The sequence below is a fragment of the Musca autumnalis genome, unplaced genomic scaffold, assembly GCF_047663935.1.
Source record: "Musca autumnalis isolate F117 unplaced genomic scaffold, ASM4766393v1 scaffold_3, whole genome shotgun sequence".
Classification (NCBI taxonomy): domain Eukaryota; kingdom Metazoa; phylum Arthropoda; class Insecta; order Diptera; family Muscidae; genus Musca; species Musca autumnalis.
The window spans coordinates 254,516,260-254,538,368 of record NW_027411866.1 but is presented as its reverse complement, the minus strand read 5'-3'; the positions used below and the strand labels follow the sequence as shown (position 1 = coordinate 254,538,368).

The window sequence follows — 22,109 nt, the reverse complement described above, 5'->3', positions numbered from 1 at the left end:
AATATCTCCAAGGAACCTACAAAGGCTCGTGGATTTTTAAAAACATTTCCAAGGAACCTACAAAGGCTCGTGGATTTTTAAAAATATCTCCAAGGAACCTACAAAGGCTCGTGGATTTTTAAATATATTTCCAAGGAACCTACAAAGGCTCGTGGATTTTTAAAAATATTTCCAAGGAACCTACAAAGGCTCGTGGATTTTTAAATATATTTCCAAGGAAACTACAAAGGCTAGTGGATTTTTAAAAATATTTCCCAGGAACCTACAAAGGCTCGTGGATTTTTAAAAATATTTCCAAAGAACCTACAAAGGCTCGTGGATTTTTAAAAATATTTCCATGGAAACTACAAAGGCTAGTGGATTTTTAAAAATATTTCCCAGGAACCTACAAAGGCTCGTGGATTTTTAAAAATATTCCCAGGAACCTTTGTAGGTTGTAGGCTCGTGGATTTTTAGAGAGCCTATGGTCGGGGCAAACATATATTGAGGTGGAAATAGTGTATGGCAACTATGTACAAATCTAAATTATTCAAGAATCCATTTTAAACATTTACGATGTCGACCTATTTTGCTCACAAAATGTGTTTGCTCTCACTCTACTAACGGAGAGAAATCAACTGTAATATCCGCTTCATATAAGTATAAGTATCCGTTCATATAAGTATGTATGCCCACGATTCATTTAAAATAGGGTTTACTGTAGACAAGTTAATTAAAACAATGTTGCTGGTGATAAATTTCCAGCTTTAAGGTTCATAAATAACATTAGAAAATTGCTGTATATACATATCATAGTTTCCTCAATACTCCACAATACACCCACTCTCGTTTCGAAACTCTTTTCACCTTACACATGTATATCTAACATACCGCTTTACTTTGATTGATTGAAATATCTTCTATGACAAAACCCAAGACAAAAAAGCTTACTAATTTTTAAATTATAGTGTAAATTAAATTATAACCTTCTCTTATATGGCGGTTGGTTGCCGTTTATTCACATTTTCATTCACAAAAAACACCGCAGCACTTAACACACTTCGGTTAAGTGCTTCATTAATTTTTTTCTAGCAAGTTTTGATTTTGGCGGAAAGTAGTGGTCATTTGTTGTTGGTAACTTCTGTGATAAAGTAATAAAATTTGTTAAAAAAAAGAAACAAAAATGCCGCCACCACAACAAATTTTGTTTAATAAATTTTGGCATTTTTGTTTGCTGCAATTAAATACTCATAGAAGTCAACGCTGTTTCTTTTTCAATTTGACATTAAAAAGCCGCCAAATAAAGAAACACAAAAAAGAAGACATCTTCAAACAAAAATATGACAGTAATTACTTTGAAGAGTACCATAAGACAAATTGAGATTTTTTGCTACCTAATACCAAAAATGATTGATGGTATAATACCTATATGATACACACATACAAACAAAAAAAAAATAATTATGTTGTTTCTTTTGTGTTTGGGCCACCTTGCAAATTTTATTAGAATTTGTGAATAGAACATAAAGTTTATTTTGAGAATTTTAGATTATATCCAGATATCAATATTCAATACCTAGGACTACCTATGGTGAAAATACAAAGCCGATTCGAATATTTCCAAGGAACCTACAAAGGCTCGTAGATTTTTAAAAATATTTTCATGGAACCTACAAAGTCTCGGGGATTTTTAAACGTATTTTTATGGAGCATAAAAGGTTCGTGAATTTTTAAAAATATTTCCAAAGAACCTGCAAAGGCTCGTGGATTTATACAAATATTTCTAGCGAACCAACAGAGGCTTGTGGATTTTTAAAAATATTTCTAGCGAACCTACAATGGCTCGTGGATTTTTAAAAATATTTCTAGCGAACCTACAATGGCTCGTGGATTTTTAAAAATATTTCTAGCGAACCTACAATGGCTCGTGGATTTTTAAAAATATTTCTAGCGAACCTACAATGGCTCGTGGATTTTTAAAAATATTTCTAGCGAACCTACAATGGCTTGTGGATTTTTAAAAATATTTCTAGCGAACCTACAATGGCTCGTGGATTTTTAAAAATATTTCTAGCGAACCTACAATGGCTCGTGGATTTTTAAAAATATTTCTAGCGAACCTACAATGGCTCGTGGATTTTTAAAAATATTTCTAGCGAACCTACAATGGCTCGTGGATTTTTAAAAATATTTCTAGCGAACCTACAATGGCTCGTGGATTTTTAAAAATATTTCTAGCGAACCTACAATGGCTCGTGGATTTTTAAAAATATTTCTAGCGAACCTACAATGGCTCGTGGATTTTTAAAAATATTTCTAGCGAACCTACAATGGCTCGTGGATTTTTAAAAATATTTCTAGCGAACCTACAATGGCTCGTGGATTTTTAAAAATATTTCTAGCGAACCTACAATGGCTCGTGGATTTTTAAAAATATTTCTAGCGAACCTACAATGGCTCGTGGATTTTTAAAAATATTTCTAGCGAACCTACAATGGCTCGTGGATTTTTAAAAATATTTCTAGCGAACCTACAATGGCTCGTGGATTTTTAAAAATATTTCTAGCGAACCTACAATGGCTCGTGGATTTTTAAAAATATTTCTAGCGAACCTACAATGGCTCGTGGATTTTTAAAAATATTTCTAGCGAACCTACAATGGCTCGTGGATTTTTAAAAATATTTCTAGCGAACCTACAATGGCTCGTGGATTTTTAAAAATATTTCTAGCGAACCTACAATGGCTCGTGGATTTTTAAAAATATTTCTAGCGAACCTACAATGGCTCGTGGATTTTTAAAAATATTTCTAGCGAACCTACAATGGCTCGTGGATTTTTAAAAATATTTCTAGCGAACCTACAATGGCTCGTGGATTTTTAAAAATATTTCTAGCGAACCTACAATGGCTCGTGGATTTTTAAAAATATTTCTAGCGAACCTACAATGGCTCGTGGATTTTTAAAAATATTTCTAGCGAACCTACAATGGCTCGTGGATTTTTAAAAATATTTCTAGCGAAACTACAATGGCTCGTGGATTTTTAAAAATATTTTCAAGGAACCTACAAAGGCTCGTGGATTTTTAAAAATATTTTCAAGGAACCTACGAAGGCTCGTGGATTTTTAAAAATATTTTCAAGGAACCTACAAAGGCTCGTGGATTTTTAAAAATATTTTCAAGGAACCTACAAAGGCTCGTGGATTTTTAAAAATATTTCCAAGGAACCTACAAAGGCTCGTGGATTTTTAAAAATATTTCCAAGGAACCTACAAAGGCTCGTGGATTTTTAAAAATATTTCCAAGGAACCTACAAAGGCTCGTGGATTTTTAAAAATATTTCCAAGGAACCTACAAAGGCTCGTGGATTTTTAAAAATATTTCCAAGGAACCCAAGGAATCTATAGAATGGTAACAGATAATGTCTCCAAATTTTGGATGTATGAAGGAATTTGGTCTAGAAATAAATTTGCCAAATTATTTTGAAATCGGTTGAGATTTGGGTATAGTTCCCATATATATTTTCGGCCGATTTCATGCATTTTATGCATTAAACACACCATATGTATGTCCAATTCCAGGCCGCCCATAGTTCAAGCTGTGATGATTCATTTTCCTCAAAAGCTTAAAACCTTCATACGTAGTGAAAAAACGCTTATGTTAGTAAATTTGACTTTGTTTTTCCTTTTGCTTCTTATTCTCCACTTCTTGTGTTAATATCAGAGGATCATAAAATAACAAAAGGCACAACACAGGCAGAGAATAACATTGAAGAGAGTTACGACCGAATGCGAAATTGTAAAGATTTTTTGTGGCATGCCCGAGGGGAACAATGTCACAACTACATACCAAAAAACAGTTCCCTAGATTGATGATCAGCAGCATTGTTTGCAGCAGTTATTGTTCTGTTCTGTTCACTGGATATGTAAAAAGCAAAGAAGAGAGTAGTAGAATATCACTGTATGGGTATCTTTCCTGCCTATCTTTTTATATGATTTTTTCGCGAACTTGTTTTATTTTTTCATTGTTGTTGTTGTTGAGCTAATTGAAATTCTTCTCCATGCTCATCAACAAACCTCGAACCCTATATAAAAAACAACAACAAAATTGTTTATTTTTTCCTTTTGGATTTTTTATGTTTATTTTTTTGTTTGTTTGCAATTTTCGTTGATATGTAATCTTTTGTGCTGCTACATAACACGGACATGTTTTCTACTTTTCTTTCATTGTCCAAGAAAACTTTCCTTCTTCTACGTCTTTCTACATGCCCGGTGATTATGATACATTTGTTACGATAAGCAAAAATCGAAACTAAACTGTAATCAGCAACAAAGAAAAGAAACCGTTTCGGACACACACTTCTCCGACCAGATTTGTGTGTTTAATCCACCATGGTTTTGTTATTAAGTCTCTGTTAAGCTGTTATCTGATCCCTGTCAAATAATGGCATAGATATGCGATTTTTGTTTTTATGTTAATGGGTATTCTGACTTTTTGAATGAATTGAAATTTAGTTAGTTGTATGACAGTCACTGAAAGTTTTATGTGATTTCATGAAAGTGATTGAGAGGGATCAGCGGCTTCATGATACCTTTCTTCGAAAAAACACAGAAACCCTTTTGAAGAAATGTTTCGGATGTTAATTATACTCTACATACAGGGGGAAGAAATACTTCTCGAAATATAAAGGTTGACTTTTCGAAAATGTCAAGACCATGCACTGACCCAGTAACAGCTCTCAATACCACAACGATATATAATTTTCCTGAGTATGGAGATCACATCCCATGATATGGGTCTTGACATTATCGTAAATGATTTATTTTATCACCGTTTACGAATGGTAAAAAATTTCAATACGACCCGAATGGGGTCCAAAACGACACTTGTTTAAAAATCTTTGTGACAGTAGGAGTCCTCGAAACATTAGCGCCCCTTATATCTGGATAGTATGAATTATCACCCACATATATACAAATATCAAAGTGAATTGAGAAGGATCCGTCCTTAAACTGCAATTTAGTGAACATTTTTAATTAAAAAAAAAAACAGTTGGTCCAAACCGTTTAGAACTATATGCGGTAAAGAATCTAAAATAGATTCGAACAACCTTTTAACTGCAGGGTTAAACATTTGTAACATGCTTAAATATTTGAGAAGTATGCAGGATTTGACATTTCGGGAACATAAGCACACTTTTTGTATTTTGTGAATTTATTAAATAAACGAATTGATTTTGGCAAATTTCGAGTGCACCATAAACTAGTATAAACAAATATCTATCAAAAATATCAAATATCAATCAAGTGTGCGGCCTTTAACATTTCTTGAAGATAACCTCACTTTTTGTATTTCCTGAATTTAATGAATAAATGAATTGATATTGGCAAATTTTGAGTACGTTATAAATAGAAAATATCTATCAAAATTTGCATATCTTGCTGAAGCGGGAACATAACCTTACTTTTCGTATTTCGCGAATTTGATGAAGTAACGTATTGAAAATGGGAATCCTAGAGTATATCATAACTGCTAATTCAAAAATCTACTAAAATGTGCATTTCTTGGTCATATGTGCAGACTTTGAGATTTTGCGAACATAACCTCACTTTTTTGTATTTTGTAAATTTAAAGAAAAGACAAATTGATATTGGCAAACCTGGAGTAAATCATGAATTGCTGTTAGAAAATCTACCAAAATTTGCATATCTTGGTCAAGTGTGCAGACTTTGAGATTTCGTGAACATAACCTCACTTTTTGTATTTTGTGTATTTAACGAACTAATGAATTGATATTGGCATTTTTGGAGTACGTTACAAATAGTTAGACAAAAATTTACCATAAAATCCATATCTTGCTTAAGTGTGCAGAATTTGCGATATCGTGAACATAACCTCACTTTTTAATTTTTGGCCATTTAATGAATAAACGAATTCATAATAGGAAAACTCGAGTAGACCATATATGGCTATTCAAAAATCTATCAAAATTTTCATATCTTGCTCAAATGTGCAGACTTTGAGATTTAGTGAACATAACCTCACTTTCTGTATTTTGTGAATTTAGTGAATAAACGAATTGTTAATGGGAAAACTCGAGTATAACATAAATGCTTATTTAAAAATCTACTAAAAAGCGCATAACTTGTTGAAGTGTGCAGACTTTGAGATTTTGTGAACATAACCTCACTTTTTGTATTATGCGAATTTAATGAATAAACGAATTGATATTGGCAAACCAAGGGTAAACCATAAAAGTTAATTATAAAATCGACCAAAAATTTTATATTTTGCTCAAGTGTGCAGACTTTGAGATTTTGTGAACATAACCTCACTTTTTGTATTTTGTGAATTTAATGAATAAACGAACTGATAATGGGAAAACTCGAGTATAACACAAATGCTTATTTAAAAATCTACCAAAAAGTGCATATCCTGTTGAAGTGTGCTGACTTTGAGATTTTGAGAACATAACCTCACTTTTCGTATTATGCGAATTTAATCAATAGATGAATTGATATTGGCAAACCAAAAGTAAACCGTAAAAGTTTATTATAAAATCGACCAAAAATTTTATATTTTGCTCAAGTGTGCAGACTTTGAGATTTTGTGAACATAACCTCACTTTTTGTATTATGTGAATTTAATGAATAAACGAATTGATATTGGCAAACCAAGGTTAAACCATAAAAGTTAATTATAAAATCGACCAAAAATTTTATATTTTGATCAAGTGTGCAGACTTTGAGATTTTGTGAACATAACCTCACTTTTTGTATTATGTGAATTTAATGAATAGACGAATTGATATTGGCAAACCAAGGGTAAACCATAAAAGTTAATTATAACCTCATTTTTGTATTTTGTGAATTTAATGAATAGACGAATTGATATTGGCAAACCAAGGGTAAACTATAAAAGTTAATTATAAAATCGACCAAAAAAATTATATGTTGCTCTAGTGTGCGGACTTTGAGATTGTGTGAACATAACCTCACTTTTTGTATTTTGTGAATTTAATGAAGTAATGACTTGATATTAGCAAACTTAAAGTTCACAATAAAGAATTAGACAATTATCTACTTTGTGTATTTAATGAAGTAACGAAATGATATGGGAAAATTTAGAGTACCTAACAGATAGTTAGACAATAATCTGCCAAAAACTGCATATCTCTGACTTTGAGATTTTGAACATAACCTCACATTTTCCATTTCTTGAATTTAATAATTAAATAAATTGATAATGTCAAACTTTGAGTACAACATGAATGCCTATTTAAAAATTTACCAAAAAGATTATATCTTGCTCAAGTGTGCAGACTTTGAGATTTTGTGAACATAACCTCACATTTTGTATTTTGTGATTTTAGTGTCTTTATCTTCAAACCCACCCACAACCTCAAAATATCCATCACATATTTTGGTTTCAATATCAATAACTTGTAATACACTTTTGTTTCTAAATGGTTTAGGTTTCTCACATACGGAATCTATTTGTGAGAAATTATAACTAAAATGTCGTCACATATTTCCCATAGAATTGTAAGATTTATTGAACTTGTTGCGGTTTCCATAATCACGCAACCATCCTGCCCACCACAGCGCCATTTATTAATTGAGCTTTCTATAAATTTTTGTTGCACTGCGGTTTTCAGCGTTGCTCTTTAAAAAATATTACATTTAATTAATAATAGAATGTCAGAGAAGAATAGATGGTGGGTGGGGAGACATGATTTCCCATTCACCATACAATATAGAGAAGTTTGGAAATATTTCCCAAAAGTTGTTGCTGGCAAACAAACTGCTGTGATACGACTTTGTCGGTTGCTGTATCATTTTATCATGCATGGCGCTTTGTAAAGAGTTACGGTTTATGGTTCAAGATTAAAATCTTTGGTTTTTTATGCAACTCGATTTACAACTTTAAGTTTAGTGAATGTTTCTTTGTTTTTTTGTATTTTTCTTCTAATACCACTGATCGATCTCAATTCAAGCCACACCGCTTCCAATGACCGTAAGAGTGTCTAAATGTGTGCGTAAACTGCTAATGCATCTTATGCATAAACATAACTTAGAAATGCTTGGAAAAAAAAAGATGAAGTGAAAATAAATAGCGGGGCTTATGTTCTGTGTGTGTCTATCTCATGGAAAAACAAATTACTAGATTAACTCAAACATGTTGCAGTTGCAGTTAGTTGGCAGAGACGTGGCTAAGAGTAGCAAACACTTCTTTCTAATGACTCCTCCCTGTAGTAATGGTTGATGTCACAACATTTGATGGGTTATTTTAAATTTGTTGTCATTTGGCACCCCTCTCTCCAAATTAGCTACGCCACTTGGGCCTTGTCACTTTTATTAGTAGCCGCCTTTAAGTAGCTACAGTTATGTTGTCCGTCAGTGTGTGATAAGAAATCAAAGAAAAAAAAACAGGTATAAATCTTTAAAGTTGGAATTTACTTTAAGCCAACTGTTGTATAAGCCAGCCATCTAGCCATGATGCTAAGCAACCAAGAAATCTGAGGGGAGATTAAGTGTTTTACCTTTACTCGGTGTAATATTGATCTGTTTTTTTGTTAACAGATGTGAGGTGGCCGGCTGATGTTACATGTATGTATGTATGTATGTGTGTGTGTGTGTGTGCGTGTCTCTCCACCAATATCGATCAGAGTTTATGGTATTTTCTTGAGCGGATCTTTTCATAGCCTTCTTTTTTATGTTTCACTTTAGATTTTGTATGTTATCAGCAGCTTTTCGAAGTTGTCGTCCATCTAAAGAAGGAATGGCATGCAACACATTAACAAGACACCAAACACACACACACAAACACTCACATTTATGTGGTGAAATGAATAAAGAAACGAAAACTTGTCCAGAGATGGGCCCACGTTTTAGTCCAATCCAATGCATTCTGCGCCTGCGGTGATGATGATGAAGATGATGAGGGGAAGAGTTTTTTACCAACAAAAACTCACCTTCGTTATGGCCAACAACTCGATCGATCCAATCGTTCGATAGCTCGCTTGATGTTGATGATGATTTGCTACTGAATCTCAACAAAGCCTCAGCAACAACATTGTGTTAACTTGAAACAGAGGAGAACTCTCTGTTGTTGTTGTTGCAATAGTGTTTTAGTGCATTTGTATGTTTTGTGTATGGCACGCATGCTTCCATTGCTAGCTAGCCTGGCTGGCATACAAAATAAAACCAAAACTTACAAAAGTGCGTACGTAGGCAGAGTTGTTGTTGTTGGTTGTTGTTTTACTAGTTCCGAGGAAATCATACCAAAACGTTTTATAATTAGCGTTGATGATGTTTTCTCAGGAGTGAGTTATACTCCAAGTCCATGAAAGAAAATCCATTTTTTGTTGTTGTTTGTTTCTAGTGGCTTGACGAATTGCCGCGAAAGGCTTGCAACAACAACAACAATAACATTGGGTAGTTAGTTAGCAGTGATTGAAAATACATATTGACTTACACTCAAGCAAAAAAAAAAAAACATTATTTAAGGCTTTTAGGAAATGGACAACGGCAAAGACAACGTCGAGAATAGGATTAGCATTTTTTGAAACATAACCTCACTTTTGAAAAATTTGATAATGGTGATGATACAAATTGATATTGGCAATTCTGGAATACATCATGCATGATTTGTAATTAAAAAAATCTATCAAAAAATTCATAAGTTGATCAAGTGTGCAGGCTTTGAGATTTTGTGAAATGAATGGACATTCAAAAATCTATTAAAAATTGCATATCCTGGTGAAGTGTGCAGACTTCGAGATTTAGTGAACATAACCTCACTTTTTGTATTTTGAGAATTTAATGGAAAAACTAATTGATATGGGCAAATCTGGAATACATTATGAATGGCCATTCAAAAATCTATAAAAAATTTCATATTTTGGCCAAGTGTGCACGCTTTGAGATTTCGTGAACATAACCTCACTTTTTGTATTTTGTGAATTTAATAAAAAAACGAATTGATATTGGCAAACCTGGGGTATATCATGAATGATTCTTCAAAAACCTATCAAAAATTGCATATCTTGATCAAGTGTGCAGACTTTGATATTTCGTGAACATAACCTCACTTTTTGTATTTTGTAAATGTAATGAAAAAACTAATTGATATTGGCAAACTTGGAGTACATCATAAATGGCTATTGAAAAAGCTACTAAAAATTTTACATGTTGGTCAAGTGTGCAACGTTTGAGATTTCATGGTACATAACCTCACTTTTTGTATTTTGTAAATTTAATGAAACAACTAATTGATATTGGCAAACTTGGAGTACATCACGAATGGCTATGGAAAAAGCTATCAAAAATTGCATATGTTGGAAAAGTGTGCAGACTTTGAGATTTCATGGTACATAACCTCACTTTTTGTATTTTGTGAATTTAATGAAAAAACGAATTAATATTAGCAAACCTGGAGTACACCACGAATGGCTATTGAAAAAGCTATCAAAAATTGCATATCTTGATCAAGTGTGCAAACATTAAAATTTTGTGAACATAACCTCACTTTTTGTATTTTGAGAATTTAATGGAAAAACTAATTGATATGGGCAAACCTGGAATACATCATGAATAACCATTCAAAAATCTATTAAAAATTGCATATCCTGGTGAAGTGTGCAGACTTTGAGATTTAGTGAACATAACCTCACTTTTTGTATTTTGTGAATTTAATGAAAAAACGAATTGATATTAGCAAACTTGGAGTACATCACGAATAGCTATTGAAAAATCTATCAAAAATTGAACATCCTGGTGAAGTGTGCAGACTTTGAGATTTTGTGGACATAACCTCACTTTTTGTACTTTGTGCCATTTAATAAAAACACGAATTGATATGGGCAAACCACGAGTACACCATGATTGCCTATTCAAAAATTTATCAAAAATTGCAGATCTTGTTCAAGTGTTCAGACTTTGAGATTTCGTGAACATAACCTAACTTCCTTATTTTTTAAATATCATTGTAAAATGAATTGCTCTTACTTACCTATGGGTATCAGATAATTTGGCATACTAATGTCCATCAAAGAATACACATCTTGTTGAAGTGTGCAAACTTTGAGATATCGTGAACACAACCTTACTTTTAATATTTCCTCAATTTATTAAATAAGAATTGATTTAAAAAACAATGACAAATTGTTACCTACTATTTCCCCTATTTAATTTTATTTTTCAAAATTAAGTGCGCCACATTTAATTAACTAGGGAAACTTGATATTTAGTGATTATAACCTAACTTTTTATCACATAACCTTACATTTGTTTTTCGAATTGATTTCTTTTGATGTAAAGTGTAGAACAGATATTTTGTGTGAAATATTGTAACTCTTTTTGCCTGTGAATTATTAATTAATTTTATATTTATTATTTTATTATTTAATTTAAGTTTTTATATGAATTATTTTATTTGAGTGTACTATTTCCAAATGTCGTCTAGTATTACCGTATTATATACTTTACAACACTTTCTGTTAGTCAACTTAATGGACCAATATTGTCCAACATGCCAATGTGTGGAGGCATGTTTCCTTTGCAGCGCTGCGCTCTCTATCGGTTTCTTCCTCCTCTTTCTTTAAACTTCAAAAACTTGACTTTTCATTATGGAAAATGTTGTCGACAATGTATGTGGTGAATGCCAATTATAGTCTACCGTAGAGGGTTGGTTGGTTCGCTGGCAAGGTAGCTGACATCAGACAACATGAAGTCCAGCCAGCCAGCTACTAGCAAAGCTAACTAACTGATATCTAAGCTAACAGACAAACAAACTGATGACTCTGAGAAAATTATTTACCCACGCAATATTTATTGGAAATTTACACATTGCAAATGGAAGAAAGCAAAGAAAGTTATTCTTTGTTCAATTAGAAGCAAACTGCTGGTTCTTGGTATGATTTTTCCAATTTGCTGCTGTAGTTCTTAAGTTTTCATTTATAGTTTATGTTGTCAATTTAAGAAATGATTTACTAATGACTAATATTTCATTTTCTTTGCCATTTATGGCATTTTCTTTCCTTCTATTTACAGTTGCAATTCAAAATATGTTGGTGATTTTTGTGAATATCAAAATCCCTGTCTAACGGGACCGGGTCGCTGTCAAAATGGTGGCACCTGCCAGGTTTCATATCGTAACGAAAGTCTGGGCATTACTTGCATCTGTCCATTGGGTTTTGCTGAATCTTTGTGTGAAATCAAGCTGCCGAATGCCTGTGATTCATCACCGTGCCAGCATGGTGGTACGTGTAATTTGAAAACTCTGGATGACTACACGTGTGCTTGTGTCAATGGTTTTACAGGTAAGAAGAAGAGATTTAACAAATTTATAATATTTAAGGTAGGAAGTTAATGAATACATCTCTAGGTATGGTGTGGGCAATTGTAAATTCTGTCTAATGGGCAGACTTTGAGATTTCCTCAACATAACCTCACTTCTGAAGAATTTGAAGAATTTTATAAAAAAAATATATTGGGAAAATTCGACTATATGTGTAAAGGGAACCTAACCTCACTTTCTTCATTATTCAATTTTATTGTGAAACGAATTGATATTTATTAAGTACGACTTAATTCAGTTATGTTGAGTTTTCAAAAATATGGCTTTTTTTCGAAACGAGAATTTTTTAAAATGTTTTTTTTGTGAAACGCGGATTTTTTAAAAACATTGTTTATTTTTTTTTAATAAAAATAATTGCCTTTTGAAACGATATTTTTTTAAATATTGTTTTTTTTTTGAATTTTTAAAAAATTTTTTTTCGTTTTTATTTCTTCGAAATAAAGATTTTTAGATTTTTAAGCTTGGATTTTTTAATTTTTATTCGGAATTTGATTTTTTTACAAATATATTTTTTCGAAACGAGATTTTTGTTTTAAATATTTTTTTCGAAACCTGGATTTTTTTAAACATTTTTTTCCAAACTTAGATTTTTAATTTTTTTCTGAATCTTAGATTTTCTAAAAAAATTATTTCGAAACGTGGATTTTTTAAAAATGTTATTTCGAAACCTGGATTTTTTTAAAAATATTTTTTTCGAAACTTAGATTTTTAATTTTTTTGAAACGTTGATTTTTTAGAATATTTTTTTTTTCGAAACTTACATTTTTAATTTTTTTGAAACGTTGATTTTTTAGAATATTTTGTTTTCGAAACATGGATTTTTTGGAAATATTTTTTTTTTCGAAACGAAAAATCTTTGCAAATATTTTTTTCGAATCTAAGATTTTTTTATAATTTTGTTTTTCGAATAGTAGATTTTTCAAAATACTTTTTTCGAAACGTGGATTTTGTTAAAATATTTTTTTTTTTCAAAACGTTAATTTTTATATTTTTTAGAACTTCGATTTTCATAAAATAATTTGTTTTTTAAACGAGAATTTTTTTGAAACTTAGTTTTTTTAAATATTTTATTTCGAAACGTGGACTTTTTATAAAATTTTTTTCGAAGCGTAGATTTTTAAAATTTTTTCGAAACGTGTATATTTTAGAAATATTTTTTCGAAACGAGAATTTTTTACATATATTTTTTTAGTCTTTTTGAAACGAGATTTTTAAAAATATAGTTTTTTTTTGAAACTGGAGTTTTTTAAAAATATTTTTTCGAAACGCGTATTTTGTAAAACGTATTTTTTTCTAAACGTAGATTTTATTTTTTTTTCTAAATATAGATTTTTAATTTTTTTGGAGCTTAGATTTTCTGAAAATATTTTTTTTCGGAACTTTGCTTTTTTACGAATATCTTTTTCTAAATGAGAATTTTTTAAAAATAAAATTTTTCGAAACGATATTTTTTTAAAATTATTTTTTATTTCGAGCCCTTTTTAAACATTTTTTTTTGCGAAACGTAGATTTTTAATTTTTTTCGGAACATGGATTTAAAAAAAATCTGATCTTAGATTTTTTAAAAATATTTTTTTTCGAAACGTGGATTTTTTAAAAATATTTTTTTCGAAACGTGGTTTTTTTAAAAAATTTTTTTTCGAAACGTGGAGTTTTTAAAAATATTTTTTTCGAAACGTGGATTTTTTAAAAATATTTTTTCGAAACGTGGATTTTTTAAGTATATTATTTCAAAACGTGAATTTTTTAAAAATATTATTTCAAAACGTGAATTTTTTAAAAATATTATTTCGAAACGTGATTTTTTTAAAAATATTATTTCGAAACGTGGATTTTTTAAAAATATTATTTCGAAACGTGAATTTTTTAAAAATATTATTCTAAACGTGAATTTTTTAAAAATATTATTCGGAACGTGAATTTTTTAAAAATATTATTCGGAACGTGGATTTTTTAAAAATATTATTTCGAAACGTGGGTTTTTTTAAAAATATTATTTCGAAACGTGGATTTTTTAAAAATATTATTTCGAAACGTGGATTTTTTAAAAATTTTATTTCGAAACGTGGATTTTTTAAAAATATTATTTCGAAACGTGGATTTTTTAAAAATATTATTTCGAAACGTGGATTTTTTAAAAATATTATTTCGAAACGTGGATTTTTTAAAAATTTTATTTCGAAACGTGGATTTTTTAAAAATATTATTTCGAAACGTGGATTTTTTAAAAATATTATTTCGAAACGTGGATTTTTTAAAAATATTATTTCGAAACGTGGATTTTTTAAAAATATTATTTCGAAACGTGGATTTTTTAAAAATATTATTTCGAAACGTGGATGTTTTAAAAATATTATTTCGAAACGTGGATGTTTTAAAAATATTATATCGAAACGTGGATTTTTTAAAAATATTATTTCGAAACGTGGATTTCTTAGAAATATTTTTTTTTTTGAAACGTGGATTTCTTAGAAATATTTTTTTTTTTGAAACGAAAATGTTTTGCAAATATTTTTTTCGAAGCGTAGATTTTGTTAAAACATTTTTATTCGAAACGTACATTTAAAATTTTTTTCGGAACTTGAATTTTTTAAAGACGATTTTTTGAGGACATTGATTTTTAATAAAATGTTTGTTTTCTAAACGAAATTTTTTTTCGAATCTTAGATTTTTTAAAAATGTTATTTCGAAAAGTTTATTTTTTTTTAAACCTTTTTCGAAACGTAGATTTTTAAATTTTTTCGAAACGTTGATTTAATATTTTTTTCGAAACTAGAATTTTTTACAAATATTTTTTTGAAACATAGATTTTTTTGAGGACATTGATTTTTAAAAAAATGTTTGTTTTCTAAACGAAAATTTTTTTGAATCTTAGATAGAAATGTTACTTCAAAACTTTTATTTTTTTAAACTTTTTTCGAAACGTAGAATTTTAAATTTTTTTCGAAACTAGAATTTTTACAAATATTTTTTTTCGAAACGTACATTTTTGTTAAAATATTTTTTTCGAATATTTTTTTAAAATTTTTGTTTTTTTAAGGAGAATTTTTTATTTATTTTTTCGAAACGTGAATTTTGTAAAAATATTTTTTTTTCGAAACGTCGATTTTTTTCGAAATATATATTTCTATTTTATTTTTTTTTGGAACTTAAATTTTTTGAAAATATTTTATTTTCGGAACTTAGATTTTTTTACAACTACTTTTTTCTAAATAAGAATTTTTAAAAAATATATTTTTTCGAACAGCTTTTTTAAAAATATTTTTTTCGAAACCTGGATTTTTTTGATGACTTGTTCGAAACGTAGCTTTTAATTTTTTTTGAACTTGGATTTTTTTAAAGTGGAGCTTAGAATTTTTAAAAATATAATTTCAAAAATGAATTTTTTAAAATATTTTTTTCGAAACGAGAATTTTTACAAATATTTTTTTGGAAACGTAAATTTTTTTGAAATATTTTTTCGAAACGTAGATTTTTTTTAAAACATTATTATTCGAAACATACATATTAAAATTGTTTTCGGAACATGATTTTTTTAAAGAAATTTTTTGAGGACATTGATTTTTAAAAAATATTTGTTTTCTAAAGGAGAACTTTTTTCGAATCTTAGATTTTTTAAAAATGTTATTTAAACATTTCTTCCTCTTTTCTACACTCATTATTAATATTTTCTTTGTTTTCTTTCTCTTCTTCTTTTACAAATTTAGGCAAGCATTGTGAAACGAAAAATATCTGTGCCACCTCTCCCTGTCACAATGGTGGCACATGTACATCGATTGCTGGTGTCAGTAACTTCAAGTGTATATGCCCTGCAGGATTTAGGGGCCCAACATGCAGTGATGATGTCGAAGAATGCAACAATAATCCCTGCAAGCATGGCGGAACCTGTGTCAATACTCATGGCTCATATCAGTAAGTAGTTAACCAAGTTGTAAACATACTACATATGTAAGAAGCATCATAAGTCCATAATGGGTAACAAGCGGACACTTTTGCCCTAAAGCCCAGAAAGACAGACAGAAAGAAACAAGATTTAAATATCAATTTTTGGAGTTAAACGTTACGAGCTTGAATTTTTGTAGATCAAAAGAAGATGGTAGTCGCTGAAATTAATGGCTGTTTAAAAACCATTTATCTTCTTGTATTGAATCTCTCGTGTTTAATAACATTTACATATGAATAGCCTTAAAAATGAATTGATGATGATGACAAAAAAGAGATCAGCAGCTCTGGGGAGTAGGGCGGGGTGAAATAGATTTTGTTATAATTTTTTATTGAAATTGAAAAGTCGAAATGTTTAACAAATTGACAAGACTAATTTATGGCGGCACACTCACTTAGATGGCGATTTCTTCTTTGTTCATTGGTCCAATCGCTCGTTTTTTTTTTTTTTTTTTGCCAAAACAAATAATCAAATGACAGGCTAATTTATTTTATTTATTTAAATTTGATTGTGAACAACTAATTAGAATAAATAAAACATTTAATATAAATCAAATTCAAATGTGGACGGACGATCAGCGCTTTTGTTTAGACATTTGTTTTAATTTTCTAAAACCAAAATATTGATTCATCAAACGCGAAACAAAAATGACAACAACAATAACAATGGCCCTTGAAACTGGCTCTGATTTGCTCAATGTTTTCATTTAGTCATTTAAACACGCTCAAACATGCCTAGATTTTTTTTGTTGGTCTGATTTGAAATGTTGCTTTAAATTCTCACATTGATTTCAAACCTCGGTTTCCGGTCGTGGTATTTGTTTTTTGCTGGGTGTTATAAAACACATGTACCACCTTTGCGCCGCCTGGCCTGTAGAAATAGTAACGTTATCAGCAACAACAAAACAACGAAATTTGCATTTTTAATTTTCAAATATTGAAATTTATACAAAATGATAAAGAAAAGTGTACACATAAATTTCAAGTGAATTTGTAGCGTCTTCATACGTCAGGCAAAGCAAACAAAGCTTGTTCGTTTGCTGTGGCTTCGGTTGTTTTGCGGTCAAACTTTGAAAAAGTCCCATTGGGGTGGTGCTTCGACTTGACATATAGAAAAAGAAAACACAACACATCACAGACAATTCCTAATGTCGGGCTCATCAATGCTGCTGTTGTTTGACTGACTTGCGATATTAGTTCGCCAGCAGAGCGAGCTATCCATCCATTCAGTCGTAAAATGTTGAATTTATTCTACAGTAGCTGATTTCAAATGACGAACTTAATGGCAACAATTGACATTTTTATAACTGTGGACAAATTTTTGTTGTTAAATAGAAATTTATTTGAATGTAAATAACAATAACAACAACATGTGATCTAAAAAAGATTTAGTTAACTTACGCATAGAATTTGTGTAAAACTTCGGGCCTGACTATAAAAAGTAGGTCCCATATTCAATCGAGCTAATTTGAAACGGGACGCAGTTATTAATGTGAAAGAAGCCTCCCTTGTCTCTCCAGGGATGTTTGTGGGAACATATGTTTTTATGTATGTGTTTTTGTCATTTTTAATCCTATGTGCACTTCAAAATCAGTCATTTCGATATGTCCGTAATATATTTTGTGTATAATTTGATAATAATAATAATAAAAAAGAGTCACTGAATAGTACGTTTATATATAACTGGATTTAACAAACCCACTGGGTTTCAAATGTCAATTCCATTGCTTATATTTCAAATAAATCCTCATAAAGAAGGTTAACCCTGCAAAAGGCTATAATATAAACATGGTCTTAGTCAATTAATTAGTTCAGTTAAAAATCAAGCTTTCAAGAGGGCTGAAGGGATTATCTTGGGCAAACGGGTAATTCATGGGCGAACTAGTCCTGTTGAACGATTAACTAATTAGGTCTTTCGATTTAGTTCCTTGCAAGGACAATTAAAAGTCTTATTGCAGAAGTATAGTAAAAAATAATTTAAAAAAATAAATAATAAGCAAAAACTAAACATTGGAAAAATTTTCTGACATAACACCTTTGATATTTTTTTCGAAAACTAATATATTTTATTCGAAAACGAAAAGTTTTGAACAGTTCTTGTAAATTTGAATCTTTCAAGGTTTTTTTTTTTTTTTTGAAAACGTGGATCTTTTAATTTGATAAAGTGGATTTTTTTAATAAAAATTGTTTTATTATTTTTTTTTTTTTTTTGTTTTTAGAAGAATATTTGTTATTTTCTTTCGATAACGAAGATTTAATAAACAAAAGGTTCTATTTTTTGTATTTGAAAAGCCTGTTATTATTATTTTTATTTTTAAAGTAGGTTTTTTTTTTTGAAAATGTGGATTTTTTTAATAACGTTTTTGAAAACGAAAGTTTTATTCGAAAACGAGGATCTTAAAGATCTTTCTGAAAACGTGGATCTTTCAATTTTGATGTGATTTTTCGAAAACGTTGGTTTTTGAAAGTACTTCTTCGAAAAAATATTTTTTACTTACATATATTCTCGAATACGTAATTTTTTATATATTTTTTATATATTATAATTTTTATATATTTTTCCCAACATGTAATTTTTATACCCTACACCACTATGTGGTAAGGGGTATTATGTGTTAGTGCATTTGTATGTAACATACAAAAGGAAGCGAGATAGACCCATAGTTCCTTCTAGGGATATACATAGAATCACTTTCTGAGTCGATTTATGCATGTCCGTCCGTCCGTCCGTTCGCAACATACAGGTCGCATTTGTTGACCGATTTCGCTGAAAATTGGGGAATACCATTTTTTTAGCCGTCGGAAGATCAAGGTCGAAGATGGGCTATATCGGTCCAAGTTTTGGTATAGCCCCCATATAACGGTACCTCCCGATTTAAGGTATTTTAGGGATCTTAGCCACATTTTTTGCCCAAACTAGCTGAAATTTTACATTTGAGGTTCTCAATGGCCGCGAAATTGCTCCACTAAAAATTGTCAAGATAGGTCCACGGTTCGGTATAGTCCCCATATAACGATACCTCCCGATTTAAGGTATTTTAGGGATCTTAGCCACATTTTTTGCTTGAACTAGCTGAAATTTTACATATGTGGTTCCAAGTGGCCACGAAATTTCGCCACTTAAAATTGTTAAGATAGGTCCATGTTTTTTTGTAGCCCCCATATAACGGTACCTCCCGATTTTAGGTATTTTAACGATTTTCCCCAAATATGGCTCCAATTTGCGTATTGGGATGTATACTAATTATTCCATTTTTACATATTTCGACTGGTGTAGGGTATTACATAGTCGGCCCGCCCGACTTTGGTCTTTTCCTACTGGTTTATTCTTGTTTTTGTTTTAACGTCGATTTTTAGTTTTCAAAGGCTGGATTAAAAAAAAATACTTATTATGGAAATGCGGATTTTTTTATTTCTGATTATTCGATAACTTATCTTTTTCTTTTCGAAAACGTTGATTTTTGAAGGTACTTTTTCGATAAAGTATTTTTTATGTATTTTCTTGAAGACGAAATTTTTTTATTCTTATTTTCCAAAAAACGTCAATTTTTATTTTTAAAGTCTGGATTTAAAAAATAATTAATTTTCGAAAACGTGCATTTTTTAAAAATATTTTTTCGAAAACGTGATTTTTTTAAATTTTTTTTCGACAACTTTGTTTTTTAATATTTCTTTTCAAAAACGTGAGTTTTATTATTATACCCTATACCACAATGTGGAAAAGGGTATAATAAGTTTGTTTTCCCAAAAATTCATGTAACGCCGCGAAATATTCGTCGTAGACCCCTCATGTGGTATACCAAACTTCATATCTCGACGAGATAAAGCGATTTAGCGATGTGTGTCCGTCCGTCCGTCTGTCCGTCCATTAAAAATTGTAATCAAGCTAGAGGCCGCAATTATGGACCGATTGTCACGAAATTTAGTATGGTGGTCGGGTTTGGACCAGAATAGAACTGATTAGTTTTTGGCGATGATCGTGAAATGTTAAAGGGATGAAATGGACCAAAAACAAAATTTTTGCTCGATTTTGTAGCCGCTCTGTAGGTCGCAATAATAGTCCGATCGGCGCGAAATTTTAAACGTAGTTTTGGTTTGAGATGAAGAAGTAGCGTGCAAGTCAATGGTATGATCGGATAATATTTAGCGGGTTAAATTGATCAAAACTTTTGTGTGAAAATTGGTAAATTATCAAAAGCTAGCCCGGAAAGCTAGTGCACAGGGATAGTGGTATAGGGTATCACATGGTCGGCCCCGTCCGACTATAGTCTGTTCTTACTTGTTTTTTTTTTTTTTTTGAAACATTTTTTATATTTTTTTTAAAAATCCGTTAATATATATAGAAAATGTTCTAAAAAAGTGATTTTTTTATTTTTTTTTTCTTTTTAATATTTTACAAATATATATTTTTTAAAACAGTGGATTGGAAAACAAAATCTTTTTGAAAAATCTGGATTTTTAAAAATAGTTATTTTGAAAACGCTTATTTTTTTAATTCCGTTTTTCCAAAATATGGATTTTTTAATATTTTTAATTTGAAAACCTGAATTTTTAAATATTTTTGTTCGAAAACATGGATTTTTTAAAAACTATTTCCCCTGGATTTTGTGTTTAAATATTTTTTTCGAACACTCGGACCTTTTTATTTTAAACAAATATTTTATTCCAATTTGGATTTTTAAAACCCTGATTTTTAAAAATAGTTGTTATTTTCAATTAAACCATTTCTTTTTTTCGAAATTGTGGATTCAGTTTCAGAAAATTAAATGAAACGTGGACTTTTAAAATATGTTTTTAAACATGGACTTTTTAAAATATTTTTTTAAACGTGGATTTTTTAAAATATTTTTTTAACGTGGATTTTTTATTTTTAAACTTAAATATTTAAACGCGTTTTTTAAATATTTTTTAAACTTAAAAATTTAAACGTGTTTTTAAACGTGGATTTTTTAAAAATATTTTTTAAACTTGGAAATTTAAGAAAATGTTTTTAACGTGGATTTTTTAAAATACTTTTTTAAACGTGGATTTTTTAAACGCAAATTTTAAAAATATTTTTAAAACTTGGAAATTTAAGAAAATGTTTTTAAACGTGGAATTTTAAAATACTTTTTTTAAACGTGGATTTTTTAAAAATATTTTTTAACATTAGAAATTTAAGAAAACGTTTTTAAACATCGATTTTTTAAAATATTTTTTTTAAACTTGGAAATTTAAATATTTTTTTAAATATTTTAAAATCCTTTTTTAAACTTGGAAATTTAAATATTTTTTTTTTAAATATTTTAAAATATTTTTTTTAAACGTGGATTTCTTTTTTAAAAATTTTAAACGCGTATTTTTTTAAAAATATTTCTTTAAACTTGGAAATTTAAGAATACGTTTTTAAACGTGGATTTTTTAAAAATATTTATTAAACTTGAAAATTAAAGAATATGTTTTTTAACGTGGATTTTTTAAAAAAATATTTTTTAAACTTTGAAATTTAGGAGAATGTTTTTTTTTTAAAAAAATATTTTTTATAAACTTGGAAATTTAAGAAAACCTTTTTAAACGTGGGTATTTTAAAAATATTTTTTAAATTTTTAAATTTAAGAAAATGTTTTCAAACGTGGATTTTTAAAAATATTTTTTGAAATTTAAGAAAATGTTTTCAAACGTGGATTATTTAAAAATATTTTTTGAAATTTAAGAAAATGTTTTCAAACGTGGATTATTTAAAAATATTTTTTTTAAATTTGGAAATTAAAGAAAATGTTTTCAAACGTGGATGTTTTAAAAATAATTTTTCGAAAACGTAGATTAAAAAACGAAAACGTGGATTTTTCA

General features: G+C 29.4%; 1 protein-coding gene across 1 annotated transcript in view; it reads left to right on the top strand.

Annotated features, from left to right (window-relative positions):
* Positions 1-22,109, top strand: part of N (neurogenic locus Notch protein) — a 111,572-nt gene that overhangs the window by 42,038 nt on the left and 47,425 nt on the right. Inside the window, exons 3-4 of the mRNA XM_073977964.1 lie at positions 12,032-12,300; positions 16,046-16,250. Of these exons, the coding sequence (XP_073834065.1) occupies positions 12,032-12,300; positions 16,046-16,250 (474 nt within the window). The remainder of the gene's footprint in view (positions 1-12,031; positions 12,301-16,045; positions 16,251-22,109) is intronic.